Source organism: Dufourea novaeangliae, unplaced genomic scaffold (genome assembly GCF_001272555.1).
Source record: "Dufourea novaeangliae isolate 0120121106 unplaced genomic scaffold, ASM127255v1 scaffold108, whole genome shotgun sequence".
NCBI classification, from domain to species: Eukaryota; Metazoa; Arthropoda; class Insecta; order Hymenoptera; family Halictidae; genus Dufourea; species Dufourea novaeangliae.
In genome coordinates this window covers 1,077,780-1,100,004 of record NW_015374014.1, presented here as the reverse complement: position 1 = coordinate 1,100,004, position 22,225 = coordinate 1,077,780, and the positions used below count along the sequence as shown (strand labels likewise).

General features: G+C 30.4%; 4 protein-coding genes across 4 annotated transcripts; 2 read left to right on the top strand and 2 right to left on the bottom strand.

Moving 5' to 3' along the window:
• Positions 1-652: 652 nt before the first annotated feature.
• LOC107188779 (LETM1 domain-containing protein 1) lies at positions 653-1,927 on the top strand. Its single transcript, XM_015577137.1, has 3 exons — positions 653-1,357; positions 1,480-1,629; positions 1,748-1,927. The coding sequence occupies exons 1-3, from the start codon at positions 653-655 to the stop codon at positions 1,925-1,927; spliced, it is 1,035 nt and encodes a 344-aa protein (XP_015432623.1).
• A 3,119-nt stretch (positions 1,928-5,046) lies between these two features.
• On the bottom strand, positions 5,047-11,048 carry LOC107188702 (zinc finger CCCH domain-containing protein 3). Its single transcript, XM_015577044.1, has 7 exons — positions 11,009-11,048; positions 9,426-10,281; positions 9,254-9,342; positions 8,991-9,174; positions 7,967-8,125; positions 7,700-7,895; positions 5,047-5,494 (listed from the first exon to the last, which is right to left on the bottom strand). Exons 1-7 carry the CDS (start codon positions 11,046-11,048, stop codon positions 5,048-5,050), a joined length of 1,971 nt encoding a protein of 656 aa, XP_015432530.1. The 3' UTR covers position 5,047.
• Positions 11,049-12,082: 1,034 nt separating this feature from the next.
• Positions 12,083-15,073, top strand: LOC107188769 (peptidyl-prolyl cis-trans isomerase NIMA-interacting 4). Its single transcript, XM_015577125.1, has 4 exons — positions 12,083-12,166; positions 12,279-12,408; positions 12,722-12,841; positions 14,915-15,073. The coding sequence occupies exons 2-4, from the start codon at positions 12,307-12,309 to the stop codon at positions 15,071-15,073; spliced, it is 381 nt and encodes a 126-aa protein (XP_015432611.1). The 5' UTR covers positions 12,083-12,166; positions 12,279-12,306.
• A 789-nt stretch (positions 15,074-15,862) lies between these two features.
• LOC107188756 lies at positions 15,863-21,942 on the bottom strand. Its single transcript, XM_015577107.1, has 4 exons — positions 21,837-21,942; positions 16,515-16,694; positions 16,270-16,435; positions 15,863-16,133 (listed from the first exon to the last, which is right to left on the bottom strand). Exons 1-4 carry the CDS (start codon positions 21,940-21,942, stop codon positions 15,929-15,931), a joined length of 657 nt encoding a protein of 218 aa, XP_015432593.1. The 3' UTR covers positions 15,863-15,928.
• Between the last annotated feature and the right edge of the window lie 283 nt (positions 21,943-22,225).

Here is a 22,225-nt window from a genome sequence, read left to right as displayed (position 1 = left end):
CTATACAAATTTTTATCACTTTTGTGATTTTTGTACGGACTGTGTAAAATTTATATACGCAATAAGTTTCATAAAAAATGGATTGTAGTAAAAATATAAAGTAGCGTTAAAAATGAATGGTGTGTCATGATCACATGTTAAATCTATATAAGTAACAAATTAATTTACGTACTTTTAAAAGCCGTTACTTTACAATACAATTGTCAACTTTTTTCAGTTTATTTAGTAAAATTATTATTACAGTATCAATGAACTTCGTCACTTTTAAATAACAATAAATATCCTAATAATTCGTTATGATCAAGGAAAAGAACAGCATTTGGAAGCAATCTTTATATCTTGTTCGGAACATCTTTTATACTATTTCAATTTAATAGTTAATTTAGTGATTTATTTTAAAACTTTTATAGTGATTAAGAATTGTTTTATTTATAATTGAGAAATTTTTTCGAGTACTCTAATACATATAGTCTCTTACAAAACTATGTATTAACTGTGAAAAAGAATACAATTGGTAATAAAAACATGAATTTTAATAATAATATGACAATATTGTTCTAAAGTACTTTCTGATTATTTTATAAATGTGTTTAAGAATTGAGTAATAGCAAAATATAACCATAATTAAAATGCTATAAAAAAGAATGCAAAAATGTATAAATTATTGTGTAAAAGATTAATTTATCAGAATCAGTATACGTTACCTTTCACACGTACTTGTATACAACAATGTCAAACACAAGCAGAAAAAAAGATAGAGAAAAGCAGAGTATCCAATATTAGAAAGTATTGGTTCGATAAATATATAGATTATGTTAAAAATTATGAACACATAATGGAAAAGAATTTTCCACAGACCATGCAGGTATATCGTGTGTTCACTATTGGCACTAGAGAATTAATTAAAGAAGTAAAAAGATCTATCTCAATAGTGAAGAAGCCAATTAATGATTTAACAACAGAAGAGCTGCAAATAAGTTATACAATGCCAAAAGACTTAATAAAAATGTGTCCTGTTCTATTAATATGTGCTATCCCATTTACAAACTATGTCATATTTCCTCTGGCATATTATTTTCCGAGATATCTTCTAACTTCTCATTATTGGACACCACAACAAAAACTTGATTTTCTGCTATTAGATCATAAAAAGCGATTAAAACACAATAGACCATTATTCAGATGTATGCAGGCGGAACTCCATAATATTAAAAATCAAACATTAAAAGCAAAATGGGATGGTGTTATCGCATGTCTTGGTAGTGGCACACATCCACATATAGAAGATATTATTACCTGTTCTGAATTATTCAATGGTTCACCATATGCATTAGAGAATCTTAAAAGAAGACATATAGTATGTTGAATGATTATAATAATTTTAATTAACGTTATGTATAATTTTGTTTTTAAACAGTGTATATATTCATAAACATCAAATTTTGCAAAATGTATATTTTGAATTAATGTGTATTTTAGACAGAATTACTCGCCATACATGATATATCGTCTTGGGGACCTTTCAGGAAAAAAAAATTATTTGATAGAGGCATGCTAATAAAACAAATGGATGAAGCTATACAGAAAGAAGGAGGAGTTACAGAAATGTCAAATGATGCAATATGTTGGGTGTGCATATAAAAATCATGATCTACTATTTGTTAAATACATTTTTTATCTATAATACATATTTCACTATATACTATATTATAATTATTACATATATAAAAATTACATACTGTTTTAGGCACTTTCATTTAGAGGTCTTAGCCCTGCAAATATGTCAATAGAAAATATGAGAAAGTGGCTTGATCAATGGCTCATAATATCAAACACTGTCAAGAAAAACACAATTTCATTATTATTACACAGTCCAATACTATTGGCATATAATCATCCTAATAATTGGATTCTTATATATAGTTGATGAAACAGTAGGACTAAAAATTTAATATTTTTATTGTAATATTGTATGTAGGTATTGTAACAACATAAAATTATAATATTTATTTGTACTTTAAGTGTTCATATAAATTCTTTTACATCATGTGACTTGTTCAACTAGTTTACTGTTTTCAAACTGTATATAAATAAATTGTACGTTATATCTTATATGCCAAATGTATATATGTACATATTTAAGCCAAAGTCCCAATGTTGCTAGCCATTTTGCAAACTGGTAGTAATACTGACTAAAGTCTGAAAGTTAAGAATATGTTAAGCACATTATTGTTATTTTAAACATTGTCCAAACGGTTTTAGCAATCGCGAGGAATGTGTTACCAATGCAAGAAGTCACTATTATAAATTATTTGGAAATATACTTTGAAGAAATTGTTATGATTAATTCTTTAGAAATATCAAAATATACATATAGAGTAAAAATTCTAACATTAATGCATAATATATTAACTCCAAAGTTACACGAACTTACTGAACTTTTTATATGAACCTGTATCACTATCACATATTATATCTATTATGAAATGAAACTCAATTTTTTAAAGGGTATAGCAGGATGAGGGGGTCAAAAGTGCCCTTAGACCGATTTGCACTAGTAATATACTATTCGATAGCTTGTCAAGAAAACAAGGTTTGTACCAAGTTGCAACCCTCTATCTCGACCAGGGGGGTAGTAATATGGAAAATACGGATTATCGGCTTTTCCTCTATTTTCCCTGTTTAATGACGCGCAAAAATTCTGTAAAAAATCTGATAGATAGTATTTATCGGGACGCAGTTGGAGACTGTGCGATTTTTTAGTTGAGTGTATATACTAGTTGTGAAGAATATTTTTTTTTATTGAAGTTTTAACGGCACCACATTTAACCTTTCACAGTAGCAATATATTATCATAAGTAGCATCCTAATTGTTTTTGAGACTTTTTGGTAGGGTGTGCCGTAGTTTAAATTTAAAAAATCAAGAACGGATTCGAACCCTCGTTCAAGCTCCGCATGGACTGACTTTTTTTATTACATTAATTATATTTTTTTAATTTCTAACAAAATGACAATGACCAGTATTTATTTAAAAGCACTTTAAAAATAGTTTAAAATATTTTGATTCAAAAATATGTACAAAAATAATAGGATTATTTGTATTTTTCGATACTAAATACATACATGTGTTAATTTAATTTTTTTAGTTAATATATTATTTTGCTGAATGTAGAAACACGTGAAATCATATAATATACTTATTTAATGAAGGAAATACAAAAATTAAAAGTATAAGTTACTTTTTCACGGAAAAAATCGGTTTTTGATTTTTTAAACTATCGCGCACCCTACCAAAAAATCTCAAAGAATAGAGGATACTACTTATGATAATATGTTGCTACTATGAAAGGATAAATGTAGTCATAAATATTTTTACTTTTTGTTTTTTCACAATTAGAATACTCAACTAAAAAATCGCAAAAAAATCTCCAACACGCGCTCGGATAAATACTATTTATCAGATTTTAGACAGAATTTTTGCGCGACATTAAAATAGAGGAAAAACCGATAATCCAAATTTTCCGTATTACTATATTTACGTACAGCTATACTACGTACAGCCTTTTTCACTGTAGCAGTTGATGTGTTAATATTTTTGTTTTTATTTGCTCACAGCGGAGTTAGTTTTCACGTTTCCATTTTAAAAGTCAGCTTATCTTTAGGTAAGATTTCAAGGAATACGATCATATTTTTTACCTTCAACCCTCTGAGTGAAATTTGCAAATGAACAATCTGTTCATAATTTTCTACGTTATCAAAATGATTGTACACCAACAAAAATATTATTTCAATAGGCGGTATCTTCTAGATCAAAATAATCGAAGAATGAACTCGATACAATAAATAATTTGCGAAATACAAAGTTTTAAGTACATCATTGCTTGTATTCTGCGACGCAAGAGTCCTCGATTGAGTCCGTTTGTATTCCATTTCAACGGGAGACAGAAAGACAGGCTATATTTGTCGAGGGACTCTCCGTAGACTCCGTAATCACTCTACAGAGTTCTGTAGACTAGTGTAGAGGCCCTGCCTACAGACCCAAACAGACCGCCGACAATTGTCGTAGGTATGAACGTGTCTTCGAAGTTCGAAGTTGAGAACGCGAGAAATTGTGGGCGGGCAGTCGAAAGACTGTCCGCGGACCGTGTACGCCAACAAAAGTCGTAAATGTAGACAGCCCTTGAAGGGTTATGCCTACCTATAAATTTTGAAAAAATCGATTTTTGGGTTTTAATATTTTCTTACAGTAGGTACATTATTTTAAAAATATTGTGCGAAAGTTTGAAGTTGATCCGACTAAAATTGTCGGAGTTACGCTCGTTTAAAAATACGGCCTTGGAAGTTTCGGAGTAGATATAAAGTGGTATCTGTGTCGCGCACAGTCATCATCAGTATATTAAGATTTATTTGTATCTTTTATTTATTTCATTGTTAGAATATATCTTTTTGGTTATCAAGAACGAGAGTGATTTCCTATCCCTCCCATTCCCTATCCAAGACTGCGTACTTCATCGGTAAGTTTAGACAGAGCGTGCTTTAGCACCTTAAAAGAGCCAGGACCCGTAATTATTAATAAAGCAACGACCGCAACGCAGGATATAACACTTTCATTAGTATTTATCTCATTTGTCTTATTTGTTTCAAAGATTTTTTCGTGGATTTAACATTACATGTATAATACTTTGTTTTTAAACAGAAATCATGACAGGAAAATAAAGTAAAATACAAGGAACTTGTAATAAAATAACACCTTGTGTACAGATAAAATACTTTCATTTTACCAAGTATATATTTCTCTTCATTTACATAAGTATATACATATTATAAAATATAAATCTTTATCTCCTGTATAGACTTGAATACAGTATAATACAAATTTCAACTTTGTACTAACTATAAAATATAAATTTCACTATTATTCAAATTATAAATTGTTCATCTTACCAAATTATAAACCTGATATGTTAATAGAAATAAATAAGGTACATGACTACATAGAAAACTTTTAGAAAGGTGAAAAGAATTTTACACAATTACACTGCTTGCCCTAATCAATTGGTATATAAGCAGGTAAAATACCAATTGGTGACCGTTTTACCACTTTTGTATCAGAAAAGTCTTCTGATTCAGCACTATCATTGGTTAAAGCTGAATTTATAGTATAATTAGATATTTCTATTAATGTATCAGATTGAACTACGGCTTTCATAAGTTTTACTTTTTTCATGACACTTTCTCTTTTTTTATTAAAATTTTTATCGGCATCCGTGTCCATTTGCTCATAGTACCTAAGTCTATTTTCATTGTTACAAGAGGACACATCTTTTGACATATGATGTGTTACTTGATCGTTAGACACATTATACTGCCTCTTTAAATGGTTTTGTTTTGTAAAAGATATTTGTGATTTGTGAGGGTAGGGGCAATGCTTACCTTTACTGCACTTTTCCATCTTCTCAAACTCAGGACATAAATTTTCATGACGTTGTTTACACTGTAAAAGAAAAAACTTCCAGCTTTTAAATATTGTGATCACACATGATTTCTGATTATACAAATCATTAATCACTTTTGATATCAATAGTCATCCTATCTTTAAGCCAATGTACATTTTACTCTGCTCTATTGCATTAATAGCTATTTACTTTGAAATTAAGTTAACAAATATAATCGATTTTAACAGGTATTGGCATATACAGAACTAAATGACTAATGCATTAACAAATACATTTAAGGATATATAAATCTTATTGTAATGTTAAACTAATATTTGAATGGAAATCATGAGAAAAATAAATCAATAATATTGAGAACGCACACTGACGTGAACATTAACCGATTTGATTGGTTAAGCTTACGCAGATATAACAGTAGCAAATTACAATTATAGTCGCGAACTTAAGCGGATGTAAGAATGTAAAATCGGTTGATTAAATGTTAATATATTGTGAAAAACAATTATATACAAAAATAAAGAAATACTTAGTAGAATCAGTGACTACAGATATAATAAGATTACGAATGCCACTGTTGTCAAAGGGTCATGGATTTTGGGTGCCTGAGGAAGCCAGAGGGAAGTTAGGTCTCTATCACCACAGACGAGATTCTCGTCTGTGCTACATAGCATATACAGGGTGTCTTACCCGATTCTGACATCTTGATTTTCTCGCTATTGTTACTCGTAGCAAAAAATGTTTCAGCGGAGGCTTGAATGGTATCGAGTGGAACATATTCTGATATTAATTTTTTCGTGAGTAGACGCGTAAAGGTCATATAAAGGTCAGTTTTGTTTTTTTTAAATGGAATGAGGTATTTTTTAATACATCAATCGATGCAGCTGGACATTCGTTATAAAAAAGTACTAACCTATGTATGTCGAAAAGTTAGTAGTTCAGTTAGTTCAGTTAGTTAGTTCAAATTAGTACTTTTTTATAACGAATAGTCCAGCTGCATCGATTGATGTATTAAAAAATACTTCATTCTATTTAAAAAAACAAAGTTGACCTTTATATGACCTTTACGCGTCCACTCACAAGAAAACTAATAACATCAGAATATGCTCCACTCGATACCATTCAAGCCTCCACTGAAACATTTTTTGCTACGAGTAACAATAGCGAGAAAATCAAGATGTCAAAATCAGATGAAACACCCTGTGTGTGCACACACACACACGCACACATCATACACACTTAGTAGAATTTAAATACTTCTTAAAAAGTATGTCTTGTATAGGTGAAAATTACTGTGTGTAAAATATTTCAGAACGTGTTAGCCTTTCAAGTATTAAATTTCATAAAAGGTAAATGGAGAAGCAAAAATAAAAAAAATTCATCACTGTGTTAGACGTTACTATTGTTTCATGGCTCACGGATTAATAGGTTTTATCTTCTTTCCGATATTTTATCGTCAACTGCATCGACTCTTGGTCGCGAGTGACATAAAAAATGAGCCAGTCACATGAAAAAGCTCAGATCTTAAATCCACGACAAAGAGAATTTTAGTAAATAATGTAATTCAAGTGACGATTCAATGCCGACTTCAATCGCCAATTGCGATTGATAATTAAAAATTCAATTGTAATCGTTAATCGTAAATTCCATTAAATTTTGCCCAACACTGGCTCAGAATTTACTTCTTTTTATCACGCAATGTGACGTCTTCGTAGAAATGACTTAAAATGTTAAAGATAATTGAACAAATGAATGTTAATTACCTTAAAGATACCAAAAATGACTGTTCTGTGCAATTAGCGTGTCAGTTACGCGAAATTCTAACGAATAATTATAGTCTCCCTTCATAGTGAAAGGGTTAGTTTATCTTTCTTTGAACTAAAATTCAATACATGTATTTTTTGGTATAGTAGAATAGCACATATCTGTGACCGAAATGCTTTTGAAAAAATATTAATAATACACTAGTATTAAACAGTTGTTTTACTGAAGTGTGCATTCATAAATTACAATTATGATTTAAAACTGTCTACCAAACTATATATATATATATATAACTTTAAAATATAAAGTTTTTAATTTAAAATATAAAATTTATACTTTTACATACTTTGCTTGAATAGGAACTAAAGTTCATATGGTGAGTATCTGAGTCATATTACTATCATCTAGGTATAGGAATTCTTTTACTATTCTACTATACACAGCTTTTATAAAGTATCACAATAAAAAAATGTTTATATTACCTCCTGACCCTTAGCACAATATCCTTGCAAAAATTCTCTGCAAATTGGAGTGTTGGAAGAAACTTTAACATGGCGATAAGGACAACCATCTCTCACACAACAACCTTCTAAAAAATATTTGCAGGTTGGCATTTTTTCAGGTCCTACATTATGAGATAGTGGACACTTATCCAGTAAACAATTTCCTTGTAGAAACCTAAAATAAATTTTACTACTGAGTAAGCAAATACACTTTCTGTAGCAAAAAAAGACTAGAAATAAATTTACTTTTTACAAAGGGAAATTTGTTTTTTATCATGACGTTTTAAGCAAATTCCTTTATCATGATTGGAACAATATCCAAATCGTTGAAATATTAAACATGGCTGATTGTTCTTCTGCATTTTGTTACGTAGTATTTGTATACTTCTCTGTTTGACTTTATTGCTGCAATTAAAGATTTATTATTAGTAAATTTAAAAATTCACTGCATTTTGCAGAATTATATCTTAGTACAGAAGATCAGAAGCAGTCCTACAATTGTCATAACAAAAGGAATAAGAATATTTATCAAATATAATTTTTAAGAAAGAAGCATAAGAATTTTCTTAAGTTGTCCCTCTACTGTGACGGATTAAAATAATTGATTTTCTTTTTTCGCATTATCTTAAAGTTTAACATTTCAAACACATAATCCCAAAGGAATTTAGCCACATTCGAAATATTACGGAAGTTAGTAGTCTTGAACCGGAGCGGCGCGTACGTAGAATATAACTATACATAAAACTTTAAACGTGTTTTTCTCAAAATAACATTTTCGTAAATGTCTGCCACGATATCTCAAAAACTATTTTACAGACTACCTTGTAGCTTCGCAGGTATATTCATAGATGTATAGTTCTCGCCGGTACTTAGGATGAAATTTTGTTTTAAAAACACTGTTACTTTGTTATTCTTCAATGTTTTTTTTAGTCATCCTAGTATGGGCGATATCCACAGTCATACAGATTAACAGTTTTATTTAATTAGAATTCAGATAACATAGACAGCTGCTATGATGGCAGCCATGGAGATATATTTTATTAGACACTTCCCGAAAATTATTGTAACTTTTAATGTCTACTATATTTTTACATCAAACAAAATTTGATGTATTCCTTTAATGTATATGGATAAATGTAAGACAGTTTAAAATCGATACACTGTATAGTTTTTTCTAGAAAAATCACAATATTGTACCTGATGGTTGAGCCATCACAGTAGGGAGTCCCCTTAATCCTAAAGTAGTATATCAATGTAAAATGCTGTGTACCTAATATTGGTTTTGTAGTTAACTTTCTGTGATACGTTAGATGATAATTTTGTTCCAGTAGTTGTGTTAAGTACTTTCATTCTGGAGTGTCCTAATGTTTCTTTCACAGATTTTATCCTACATAATTTTTTACCATTTTTAGCCACAATGAATTTGTCACTTTTTGTATTTGCTATACGCTTTTCTGCAATAAAATAAAAAATTGTCATGTATTTATATGACATTACGTGACAATTGATGTTACCACAAATATTATGACTTACTTTTTATTGCATAGCTTTTACGTACTAACTGATTTTTAGAAGACTTGTAAACTATTCCTCCAATTGTAATTAACTCCATTTTTTTATTTCTGTAATTATTATTAACATACAGATTTTAATTATTTAACGTATTTAAAATTATCAATGTATATTAATCATATATCATACATACGTGACTTTCTTCCGAGTCACACTTGAATGTTCTTTAATACTTATTGTTTGTGGTATAGTTCTATCTATTCTGTACTTGTTTATTTTAGGTTTTGTAACTAGTGATTTTACAGTACTTGTAGTTTTGTTAATCGATTGTTGTAGAGCATTTATTGCTTTTGTTTTTACAACTTTGTGAGACAGAGGTTTAGCATTCCTTATTGAATTTGGTGACTTTTTAATTTTGTGAAGTTCTATTTGAGAAGTATTTAAGGATTTTCTTGAATTACGCCTTACACGTATAAGCTTTCTTCGAGACAAAAGTACAATACTAGAATTATTAGTCTTTTTTGGACTATTAACATTTTTTAAAGAATTTGCATTTTTAATAAATTTTAATCTTGAACAAATTGGATGACTAATATTCTGTACTACAGTATCTTTCTGTTCCATTGGTTTAGGTTGTATCGAGGAAGATAATTTTTTCATTAATTTTGGATTTACATACACTGATTTTTTTATAGAGTTTTGATCTTGTAAAGAATTTTCTTTACTATTTATTATATTTATAGGATTGTTTCCTACCCTTTCATTACTATGAATAATATTCTTCATCATTTTTGGATTAATGTGTACCAAAGATTTTTTTCGTAATGTTGGATTGATATGTATAAAAGAATTTTGTGGTTTAAAATTTGGATTGATGTATACATTAGTAGTTGTTGCATCATTACATGGAGCACCACTGGAAGTCTTAGAAAGTGGTTTACATTTTTGAACTAAATTTGTATATTTGTACGATTTTGTAAGACCTGAGTTTGGATTCAAAAGATTTTCTTTCACGCAGCATGATTTCTTCTTATGATGTTCTATTAAACCTGAAATATGTAATTTTACTTTATTATAAAATGTGAAATTAAATAGAATAAATAACGTGGACACCAGATTCAAACTCCAGTTCTTGGAATTCTAAGCTATATATATGGATGTTGTTTCTGAAAGAAATTTTGGTTTTAGTACAACGAAAACATTATGTTAATGTTGAAACAGGTTCTCAATAGTTGTTAGCACATCATATAAATGCATCTCTTCATATTTAATTATCAATATTCTGTAATGTTTATATCTTCTTGTTATTGCTTGAACAAATCTAATATACGTTTTTATTAATAATAACCAGAAACGTCACAGTAATAAAAAAAAAGTTGTTTAAAACTTTTAACCTGTGTGTATGTGATGTATTTGTTTATTCAAGAAAACAATGTTACGCGTAAAAACTCTATGATAAACTTGAATACAATGAAATGTATGCACTGCTGATTAAAAATTGACATTGATGTAATAACAAATTCACAAAGTAGTACTTTATTATTACAAAGAACAAATTCACGTTTTGCATTTATGTTGTCAAATGTAGTGATGCAAAAATAGTTCTTAGTATATTTTTCCCAAATATATCAGAACATTTAGTGAAACGGTTCCTTTAAATGTTTAACTACCCTTTTGTAGAATTACTTTCTATTATATATTTTGAACATATGTGAGGTTTTGTTTTACACGTATTACATTTAGCACTGAACTGATTACACAGAATTTTAAACTTACGCGTTAAATAGTGGATCTCTTTTAATAAACTTTCATCCATATTTAATAGTCCAAAACTACACTTTTTACGAACTATTATTTGCTATTATTGAATGAATGTAAATAGGAAGAAACACAAAGGCAGAAAGGCTGCGTTCAACGTGGTTCAGCGGACTCAATCTGACCAAGGGTGTTCCAGTTAATACATTATTTTGTTAACACGACATTAGTACCATCTAGCGAGATGTAGGGGTACTATATGACCAATGGCGGGCGCTTCAAAATTCGTATTAAATGCATCCCTTATTTATTAGTAGAGATGGCGTGAACTGCTACTATCGACTAGGTATAGAATAGACCTATCAACCAATGCTTTTTGTTGTCCCACGCGTAGCATGTGTATAGACGGAGTATTTACTGAGCGGGGGAGTAAGAGTCGCGGTAAGGGAGTGGTTAGTTATAAATCGGGTAACTTCGTTCCTTTTCGGTGCTATTCGAGTATACAATCACGTTACATACATATATGCTATGAGAGATGAAAAGAATATACTTATTATATGTTAAAAATTCCGTATGTCATGTAGTTTGTATAGATATATGTATTTGACAAACTTAATAAATAGTATAAAGCATTAAATAATAGTACGGCACAGCCCACCACCCATAAAATAACGAGCCGAATGCGTCCGAAGCAAACCGACGTATATCTAACGACCGCTGTCTTTTCCCCTCCAATCCTACGGTCCCCTCGCCAAAAGTGGTAGCTTTGTCGCATTTCAGGCTCCCTGTAGCATTTCAGGCGATTAAAGTAGTCGACGATTGAAAAAATTAGTCGACTGAAAGTAGTCGTTTGTTACTATCGACTTAGTCGATAGTTTTTAGTTGATGGTGCCTAAAAAGTACTATACCCATTCTATGTCCTATACCTATACCCTATACCGCCTATACCTCGTCTGTGCTTGAACCATAGATATATGTCTATGGCTTGAACCAGCTTGCACACAAATCTGTAAGATAAGTAAGAAATTTGCCTATTTATCTTATTTTTGAGAATGGACGTATGCTTTTTTATTGCATCCTTTTTTGTAGAATTTCGTTAAAATAAAAATTCTATACTTCACGCTTCCAAAATTAATAAAGTAATGAAGTAATCTGAAAAAGGAATTGATGATTCTAGAGGTAACCTATGCTAGTCAGTAATTTTCATTCTGTAAAGTCTTTTTTAAATAACTATAATGTATAAAACATAATTTTCGTATTCTATAAAATAAAGTATGTCACACTAATTTAGTATTATAGCATTAACAAAACAGTCAAATATGCCTCCAAAAAAAAATCAAAATGTTTCAAAAGGGAATAAATCGAAGGCATCGGAAGGCACTAGTGGAAAAGAAGAAAAAAAAGGTGGAACTGCAGTCAAAGTATGTAAAAACTTATATATTATAGGTGTAGAAATATAAAAGAATTTATACTTTACTGACTGGAATTATTTTTACTTGAATTGCTTAGTAAAAAAAAGTATGATTATAATGTTTATTTTTATGTTGTACATAAGATTTTTTAACGAAATCTAATATTATTAATATGAATTTTAGTAAAGTTTAAAATAGCTTACAGGTAAGACTAATTTTTAGTTTAGTCCGCACTTGTAAATTCTTTTTCTTTGTTATATCATCATTATATAGAATTAATTGATAAGAACGATTAATCTTCATTTATTATTTTATTATAAAGGTGAGACACATATTGTGTGAAAAACAATCAAAAATTTTGGAAGCTTTGGAGAAATTAAAAGCTGGACAAAAGTTTAATGAAGTTGCTGCTACATATAGTGAGGACAAAGCACGTTCTGGGGTAAATATATTTGCAATATAATAAGATTTTGTTTAAAATGTATGTAAGAGAATATTATATTTGTTGTATATCATTATTTCATTCATCATTCTTGGACTTCATTAGAGGACATGTGTGAGAGACAAGATTATTACGGAATTAATTGAAATATAATAAGTGTATTTAAGGTTAGTATTGATAGGAAAGCAGAGGATAGGATAAAAGATAGACACAAAGACGAATTTGAGGATTCGAAATGGTAGGAACGCAGGAAAGAGGTAAGAAAAGAAAGTAAGGTTAAGATAAGCGCTGTTAGGAAAAGGAATCAGTGGTGCAAAATAGGGTTGAGGATAGCCATAAGGTATTAGAAAATAAGATAAAATAGAAAACAATAAAACATAGGTAAGGTATATAATAAAAAGTAGTCAGAATACATAGTAGTAAGTGAATAGAATAAGTGAGAAGCAGAAGCAGTATGTGACAATGTGGTAACAGAAAAAAATGAAACAGGAAGAGGGTAAAATAAACAATGACAGGATTTCAGAGCGGAAGATGGAGTGTACACCATGCTCGTCAGGTGGAATGAAGACGCAATAAACAAATACAAAGAAACTACAAGGGAAATTACTTATGAGCAAGAAGAAGAACAAGGGAAAATATGGGAGCAATTAAAAAATGCAGTCATACAAAAATGTGGAAAAGAAAGAAATGGAAAATAGGACAAGAATATTGGTGGGACAGGGAATGCAGTAAAGGAAGATGAGAGTGAAGAGGCTTTATAAGAATTGGAAATCCAGAAATATTGAGAAACACGAGTATTTGAATGGATTTAAAAATAATGGAATTTCAGAAATGATCAGGAAAAAGAAACAAGAGAAAGTGGACATGGAAAGGGAAGAAGATAGAAACAGTAAAAGAATTTCCGTATCTAGGAGTAATATTTCAAAAGAACGGAAATTTTAGGAAACATGTAAGAGAGAGAGAGAGTGAAGAAAGCAAATGTGGTCCTCAACCAAGTATGGTGAATAGGGGAGAGGAAATTTCGAAATAACTATGGAATGAGGATATTTCTGTTCAATATGTTGGTAATGGGGATGCTCCTGTATGGGGCAGAGTTATACGGTTATAAAAAAAGGAAAGAGGTGGAAAAAGTACAAATACGGTATTTAAAACGGACATTAAGAATAAATATACGGTCACCAGAGTATATTGTTCTAGAAGAAACAAAGAGGGAGAAGATTGGAATCAGAACAGGAATTAGGACATGGAGGTTTGAGGAGGGAGTGAGGGAAGGAGATGGAAGAAAGTTAGTAAAAGAATGTTTAAAAGAAAAAGAATCAGTAAGGATACAAACTAAAAGCAGCGAAGAAAGACAGGAGTATCGCAATAAAAATGGTATAGGTATAAGAGGGGCGCAATTAAGACGGGAAAGAGGGGTAGAGATCATAGAGGAACTAAGAATGAGGGACTTCCAAGTACAACAACAAGTGCAATATAACAAAGTACAAAAATCAAAGTTCAACCAAAGATATACGTATATAAGCACGATGCAATTACCTGAATACCTAAAAGTAGAGGGAAAACCTACTGACCAAAAATTGATACCACCGGTGAGATGTGGGTCATTAGAATATTGAAACAGGTACTGGAAAACGGAGGAAAACTGACTGCGTGCTTTACGAAGGTGAATTTGGCAATGTAGAACATATGGCAAGAGAAAGCATGGAGATAGAAAGTGATATTACTTTAGAATAAATTGTAAGTGAGAAAAGAATAGAAAATACGGTAGTATGGCTGAGAAAATTAGAGAAGAAGAGAAAAAAAAAGTTTAAAGCTAGGAACAATTAGCGTATAGGTAATCAACAGATGTAAATTGATTTAGATAGATTTTATAGGTAAGAGAGTGGGACGGATAGGGAAAAATATGTAAACCGAGTTTCTTTTCATGGCCAGAAGGCTGAAAATAAATTATTATTATTACTTATTACATTCACGATTCCTATATTGTGTTGAGTACGCTTGACTTTTTAATTAAAAATTCAATTAACTGTATTACAAATTCTTACAAGGAATATGGTTTTGCTATTATTTCAGGGAGATCTTGGATGGATGACACGAGGTTCAATGGTTGGTCCATTTCAAGAGGCTGCATTTGCATTACCCGTTTCTTCTCCTGGTTCTCCAATTTACACAGATCCACCAGTTAAAACAAAATTTGGTTATCATATTATAATGGTGGAAAGTAAAAAATAGATAGCGTATTGACAATTTGTGTAAGTATATGTTATTGATTATGCTGTGAAGTTAATCATTTTTACATAAAAGAAAGTATATATGTACTTATATATTTGGGTAGAATCTATATATTATACATTTTACATATTATTTACTTTATGTATTTGTAAACGTGTAATACAATATTATACTAACGACATAAAGTCGAACTCACAAATGAGGAAGTATAAGTTCCTAGATGATATTAAAATAATTAAAAAAGTATTTAAGATGACATATAAATAAGTATAACATATATATGTATAAATATTCTTTATTTATTATCATTTACAATAAAGATTTTTAAATAAAGATTTTACATGAGTGCAGCAATATAAATATTGTAGTTTCTCAACTCCTAAATTCAATATAAATAAAATACAACTAACAATATTTTACACTGATGCAACAAAATGGCAAATGATTTCTTATGTAACCTATTAGAGAGAAGAAAGTACATGCGAATAGAAATAACCCATACAACAAAGTCTAATAGGAACAAAAATGAGAATAAAGTTTGAAATGCGAAAAGAAAATACTGGCCTGTGAAAAATTAAGAACGGTACACAAATGCAATATTTGCATAGAGATGATATGAGTACAAATAAATGTATTTTCTTAAAGTTCGTAAAATTTGTTTCTTATGCAATAAATATGTTTATACAGAAAGCAACATTCCATTAATTTAGATGTACAGAATAATACACTATTAGTTTCCGCAGGATAATTGACAGATAATTCTGTAAAATTTGGCAATTGTTTATCAAATAACATCAGTTATTTAATTTGCACTGGCGTTATTACAGCTGCTCCCTTTTGTAGATGGTATTCCTTTTAAAGACGAATATTTGGATTGGTAAAATGAACATACTTTAGTAAGGAGTCATTTTCCTCACAGATCCATGGTTTTTTGTGATGGCAAGCAACATCATGCCAGTTAACTCCATCATTATAAAATTGATTGAGTACAGCTAAACAATTTTCTGGAGCACCTCCTTGCTGAATGGCTTCACGATTATCGGGTTGAGGTTTCCCAATACTGAAAAGTGATTATTGTTTTTAACACGTAACTTGAAATATTATAAAGAACATGTATTTATAATTATTAGACATACACATTCTTGAACACTTTGTTCAATATTAAATTGCTACATAATAAGCCAAACTAGTCTTACCCGCCACTTTCAGACCAGTCATTCTGAGTTCTGTCACTAGTTGATGCAAGTTTTTGCAATTCAGCAGTCCAGAACCAGCCATTAATGTGTAGAGGCTGAAGATCAGGTCTGTCGCACCCTTTGAAATCACAAAGACGACCTGACGTCCAAATATATTTTACCTTATCTAAAAACAATAACTGTTATTAGTTCGTCCTACAATATTGATATTTTTAAAATATGAAAAGCATAAAGTATTCTAGTACTTTGAACAATGCGACTTTTGATGAATTCATTTTCCGCAGAAGTTTCCAAAGACACAAGATCCATACACCTTTGCCTACAAAAATTTCTGCCTGCTAACCAGTCCACTTCTTGTCCACTTGTTCTTGGATCAGCCCATGAATAGTAATAACCCTTACCATTAAAGCGTTCGTGAATAACTCCTGAAATATAGCAACTTGTAAATTTTTTTATTTGAATCACCATAAATTACACTGTCCATCAAATTTTAACCTTAGTTTTGTTTTGCAATATGCCCTGGGTGATCCTTATAGAGTTTCTGACCCTAAACACGAATCCGCAAGCAGAATTGCTTTATCAGCCTCAGTTTTTGAAAAATACGAATTTTTGTAAAAACGTACGATTTAGGGTAAAAATGGCGTATTATGGGAAAACTAAAATTGCCAGAAAGTTTAGCGTACTCTTAAAAGATAGAGGAGAGTTTCTTGATTATATCAGTGTATACAGTTATTAAATGTTGCAATTTTGAATGGTTGTAATTGGACGCCAAAGTTCAAAAAAGAGTGGCTGCGCGTATTTTCTAAGCACTACTTTTGCATTTGTACAAAAAGTTCTTTATCCAGCACGAATTCGCTACATAGTATTGGATTCTGCAAACATTTCTGAACAAGAAACCATCCAGAAAAAGTATAGAGACAGTTTTGTATTCGGAGAGGTCGAGAAAGTATCCGTTGGGAACGTGTGCGCGGCCATTACCCGTCTGCCTCGGTGCATCAATGCCGTAGCTACACGCAATCGACACCGATAATACACTCTAATTAGCACCCACTTTTTAGATGTATAACGTTTCATGTTTTTCATACATTCTTCGGCACTAATCACGGAATTGTAAAGAACTTCTCTTCATCACTGTAAGTTTCAAACAATTTCGATGTTCAGTCCATGAATATGTATGGGACTTGTGAATGTGAAGCCACTAAAAGAGACAAATGCATATGTTGATTAACTTACAAGGTTTTTATTATTTTGATTTTCACGATTTAGAACACTTTCCCAAATATAGCAGTATTTGAAACTCATTAAACAACCCAGTCAGCCAAACCTTCAAAGCCAAATTTTGTACAATGCCTGTTATAAAATTATGGCTACTATACTTTTTCTGGATGGTTTCTTGTTAAAAAATGTTTGCAGAATCCGATACGGTCTAGCGAATTCGTGCTGGAGAAAGAACTTTTCGTACAAATGCAAAAATAGTGCATAGAAAATACGCGCAGCCATTCTTTTTTAAACTTTGACATCCTACTACAACCATTCAAAATTGCAACATTTAATAACTGTATACACTGATATAATCAAGAAACTCTCCTTTATCTTTTAAGAGTAATCTACACTTTCTGGCAATTTTAATTTTCACGTAATAACGCCATATTTACCCAAAATCGTGCGTTTTTACAGAAATTCGAGTTTTTCAAAAACTGAGGGTGATAGCAATAGCGCAATTCTGCTTGCGGATTCGTGTTTAGGACGAGGAACTCTATAAGGATCGGCCAGTGAATATTGCAAAACAGAACTAAGGTTAAAATTTGTTGGACAATGTAATCAAAGAATTATTGAAATATGTTTTTCTGGAATTTGATTTTCTTAAATAATTTGATGTGAATGGTACATATTTTTTTGATTTCGAAATGTCCTTGACTTTTCGTATACAAACAATAGTTAAAACGATTAAGATTTAATATAATTTTTTTGTTTATACATTTTGAAATAAAACATGTGTTTAATAACGTTACAGTAACATTATTGTAATAGTAAAATTAACGTACTTTTTGTTATGGTTTTTATAATTTACATAAAATAATTGTATATTTGTATAAAATTGTAAGAAATATCGATGTGTTAGTTAAATAACGTTAATAAATCCTGAACGAATACGAAGCTGTTTAATATAAGCAGATTTATTATAACCGGTCTACAGGGATTTAAATGAATATTTATGAGGCTATTTATGCAAATACTGAGAAACCACTTGTTGTTACTGACAAGGAAAGTATTACTTATCATTTTAATCTTTGATTGATCGCATATTTTTGGCGATAACTATCACCAAATTTTTGTTGTCAGCATCATTATAAACAACACTGCAAACACTTTATCTCATTCAGTTTTAATTCTCTACGATTAAATACCGCGTACAAATATTTTTTCTTGTTAGAGCGTTTTATATTGAATTATCTCCTAAATAGCACAAAAACGTTGTATGCATGTCCGGAGAACGTATGTTCCGGACGTTCGATAGATGCGAAAGATGTCCCGAAAAGGTTCATATGTCTCCCCTACGTCCTCGTTTAGATCTTTAAATGTCCTAGGAAGATCCTATTTACAAAGTGGAACGTTCCGAGGACGTCCCGTATCAACATTCTCAGAACGTTTTCCGAATGTGTAAAAGTAACATTCTCTGTACTTTTTGGGAACGTTCAAAGAGTTTTTAAAAACGTTATGGTAATGTCTTAAAAGGCGTGTAGGAAATGTTTCCCAAATGTTTAAAATTACGGTTAAATTTTATTGTGTGTAAAGTGATAGAAGTTAATAAATAAAAGATTAACTTTCCTGCGATTTTCACACTTAGTAGAAATTAGATCAAGTTAGTTCCTGTAAATAAATAAAATACAACAGCGTGCTAAACGAAATCGTCCGAAACTGAAATCCTACAAACATTCGTAAGACGTAAGAAACGGACATTCCTAGTGCATGTGAAATTTAAGTTTTGAGAACATTCGTAAGACTTTCGGGATTGATGTTTTTAGAACATCCGGAATTTAAGTCTTACGAACATCCTGGGGATGTCCAAAATTGACGTAGGGCATTCGGATATAAACTGGACATGAGACGGACGTCCTTTGTATGTACGATGCTGTCCGGGCTATTATAGAAGTTTCTTTCAATTTTCATATTTAATTTGAACATATGAATATTCTAGAAAAAGAATATTAGAAATGCATATTGTTTTCATTTTCTAGGAAGTACATTCGTTTCAAATTTAAATTACACTTTGCAAATGTTATAGCAGAAGCGTTTGTTTATAATAGTATTTATTCAACTGTTCTCGGTTCCTCTTCCTTTCCTTCCACTTAATGGTGCATTTACCCCGTTCTGTTTGTAGTAGAATCATGGATTCCTATTTCCGCTAATTCTCTACTTTCCTCGGACTCATTAAATATTTGAGATCCACCATTATCTTTATTTGCTTTCCGTCGTGACAAAGATTTTGTCCTCCAAGGTGAAAGTTACAAATTTCAATGTCGCTTGTACCTTTAGACAGTATAGTCACGGCTTAAAGATTGACGTCGCACGGTGTATGCTAATTATACAAACTACTTTCTCAAAGAAAGAGAAAGAAAGTTTGTCACAGTTTATACAGCATATTCAGGGTGTCCCACCTAAGGTGGTACAAGCTATTTTCACCGGGACTGTTTTGAATACCGACAGAAAATTTTCCTTCGTATCACGTTACCTGACCGAGAGCCAGCTTAATGATATCTTGGCGTAGGTATTTAACAACCAGGAACCTATTAGCAGATCGTGTCATGCACATCAAACATATTAAAAAGTATAGCTAAATATAATTAAGTAAAATCGAAGCGCCTATCGACGTAATAGCTTGTTGGCCTAATTGGTAAATTAGTATGTCATATCTCGTTGGTCTTTTACATAATAGATGCGACATTCCTGTTATAATAGCACTTCTGGTAAAGTAGCACGAAAATTTTTCCTTATTTAAATAATTTGAAAAAACTGTAAATATTTCACGAGATAATTAATGAGACTAGAAAGATTAATTATTATTATACAATAAAGGATGCATTGAATTCTCCTCTTTTGAGTTATGTTAGGTCTAAATGTTTATTATTAATACCTTCTTCATTAAATGTGTCTGTACTAAGTGATAGAATACGAAAAAAAGTTTATTGTTGTCGTCAATAATTATGGAACAATATAAGACTATTGTATGTAGTATTTTGAAACTAACAGTATACAGCAATTGAGATACATTTATAGAAAGCTCTCCTAATTTATTAATTAGGTGAAATTGCCTTGAAAAGGGCCTAAAATTGACAACTTTTAAAGTTTAATGAACGAAGGGCAGATACAAGGTATCTTGTTATAAACAATTAACGGATGGGTTGTTTTTCTCTATATTTTTCAATTTCCGGGCATTTTTTAAAACGTTGCAATTTTAATAAATTAAGATTATTATTAATCAAATTTTTAGAAATTATTTATTTTCATGTCTAGTATTTCTTACAAGTATAATGTTTTGTAAAACATTCACCCTTGTGAAGTGGAACGTGGCAGAATTGACATATATACCTCGTTTCGTTTCTCTTTTTCTTTGAGCAGTATACTTTACAAGGCTTCTGGGGATATATTTTCTTTTCTTTTCCCCACGCGTATAAGAATGAAGAACATTGCAACGCAATCAAAATATGTGACAAAACGTAAATCTACGTGTCCAGTCCGTTAAGTAATAATAATAAAACAAAGAAATTGATTCTACATTGAAAAAAGAAAATACAGAATAATTTGTTTTGCATGTGGCTTCGTTTCTAAAGAAATCGAATTTGAAATTTGGCCTAGAATTTGTGAAATTGACTGTAACTCAACTCATACTTTTGATTCGAATTGATTGATTATTTCTGTAATATAATACTTATGTTGGTGTTTATAAAGGTATTGTGACATAATATAGTAATATTTGTTTTCTACAAGATGAAATAAAGTTACAGCCTGTAGAAATAGTGTGCAGTCATATTTAGTAGGTCGTGTACCCGGAAAAATATTAAATTCGATTTTCTTGTAGACTTTCACGTAGAATCACCTCAGCTGTACTACTATATAATTGCAGAACAGTTTATATGTATGTATAGCATTTGTAAAGAATGAAAGTAATGTTGGATTTTTAAAATTTCTCATAACTTTGAATAAAATTATTGTTAGACACTTGTTCATCACAGATGTTTTAATACCTTTTAAAAAATGTTAATTATGGTTTATATTTCAAGTATAACCATTTTTGAAAACACCGAAATAAAAAAAATTTATTTACAAAACTCTATTATGCTATAGTTATATAATTATAAAATAATTTGTAATAATTAGTTGCGGATAATAATTTGAAAATTGTGAATAAGTATCTTGATGTTTCTTTTAATGTAGCCGGTTGAATTTTAATTAAAAATATTTTATCAGCGGTATAAAAAATGATCGTGAATATAAACCTGTCTAACGGTGGATATTTCACACTCGTTTGTCAGAAATCGACCTAATTAGATAAATTTTCTACTCACTTTGTGCACAGAGGCCGGGAATCGGTGGTTCCAAAATCCTTCCGGTAGATTGAAACTGTGCTACTGACAGAGTAATGAGCGTTGCAAGAACAATGTGTTGAAACATTTTCCTTTATTATGTTTCTATATGAAATCTGAAAAAATTGTATATCATTTTAGTGCATGTAAAATTTACATTGTTTAAAACACATATAATTAAGAATACATTATCATTACAATTTTATATCTGACAAAGATAAAAAAATAAAATATAATAAAATAAAAATAATGTTTCAGAAGCATCGTGTATAATTTTTTTAAATTAGTTTCCACTAGTATTTAAGAATTGACATGAATTACAAATTTATCTTTTTTAGCCTTTATTTATCTTTGTATGGTTTTCATCACAA

What these genes read in the sequence shown, in the direction of transcription:
- LOC107188769 (XM_015577125.1), top strand. Translation starts at nt 12,307, where the DNA reads ATGCCTCCAAAAAAAAATCAAAATGTTTCAAAAGGGAATAAATCGAAG. An exon ending in AAGGTGGAACTGCAGTCAAA is followed by an intron (nt 12,409 to 12,721) that starts GTATGTAAAAAC and finishes TTTATTATAAAG; the next exon opens with GTGAGACACATATTGTGTGA. An exon ending in AGGACAAAGCACGTTCTGGG is followed by an intron (nt 12,842 to 14,914) that starts GTAAATATATTT and finishes CTATTATTTCAG; the next exon opens with GGAGATCTTGGATGGATGAC.
- LOC107188756 (XM_015577107.1), bottom strand. Translation starts at nt 21,942, where the DNA reads ATGTTTCAACACATTGTTCTTGCAACGCTCATTACTCTGTCAGTAGCA. An exon ending in TCCCGGCCTCTGTGCACAAA is followed by an intron (nt 16,695 to 21,836) that starts GTGAGTAGAAAA and finishes GCTATATTTCAG; the next exon opens with GAGTTATTCACGAACGCTTT. An exon ending in GACTGGTCTGAAAGTGGCGG is followed by an intron (nt 16,134 to 16,269) that starts GTAAGACTAGTT and finishes ATCACTTTTCAG; the next exon opens with TATTGGGAAACCTCAACCCG.
- LOC107188779 (XM_015577137.1), top strand. Translation starts at nt 653, where the DNA reads ATGTATAAATTATTGTGTAAAAGATTAATTTATCAGAATCAGTATACG. An exon ending in ATCTTAAAAGAAGACATATA is followed by an intron (nt 1,358 to 1,479) that starts GTATGTTGAATG and finishes TGTGTATTTTAG; the next exon opens with ACAGAATTACTCGCCATACA. An exon ending in CAAATGATGCAATATGTTGG is followed by an intron (nt 1,630 to 1,747) that starts GTGTGCATATAA and finishes ATACTGTTTTAG; the next exon opens with GCACTTTCATTTAGAGGTCT.
- LOC107188702 (XM_015577044.1), bottom strand. Translation starts at nt 11,048, where the DNA reads ATGGATGAAAGTTTATTAAAAGAGATCCACTATTTAACGC. An exon ending in AGAGATCCACTATTTAACGC is followed by an intron (nt 10,282 to 11,008) that starts GTAAGTTTAAAA and finishes TACATATTTCAG; the next exon opens with GTTTAATAGAACATCATAAG. An exon ending in ATTGTGCTAAGGGTCAGGAG is followed by an intron (nt 5,495 to 7,699) that starts GTAATATAAACA and finishes TTTCTTTTACAG; the next exon opens with TGTAAACAACGTCATGAAAA.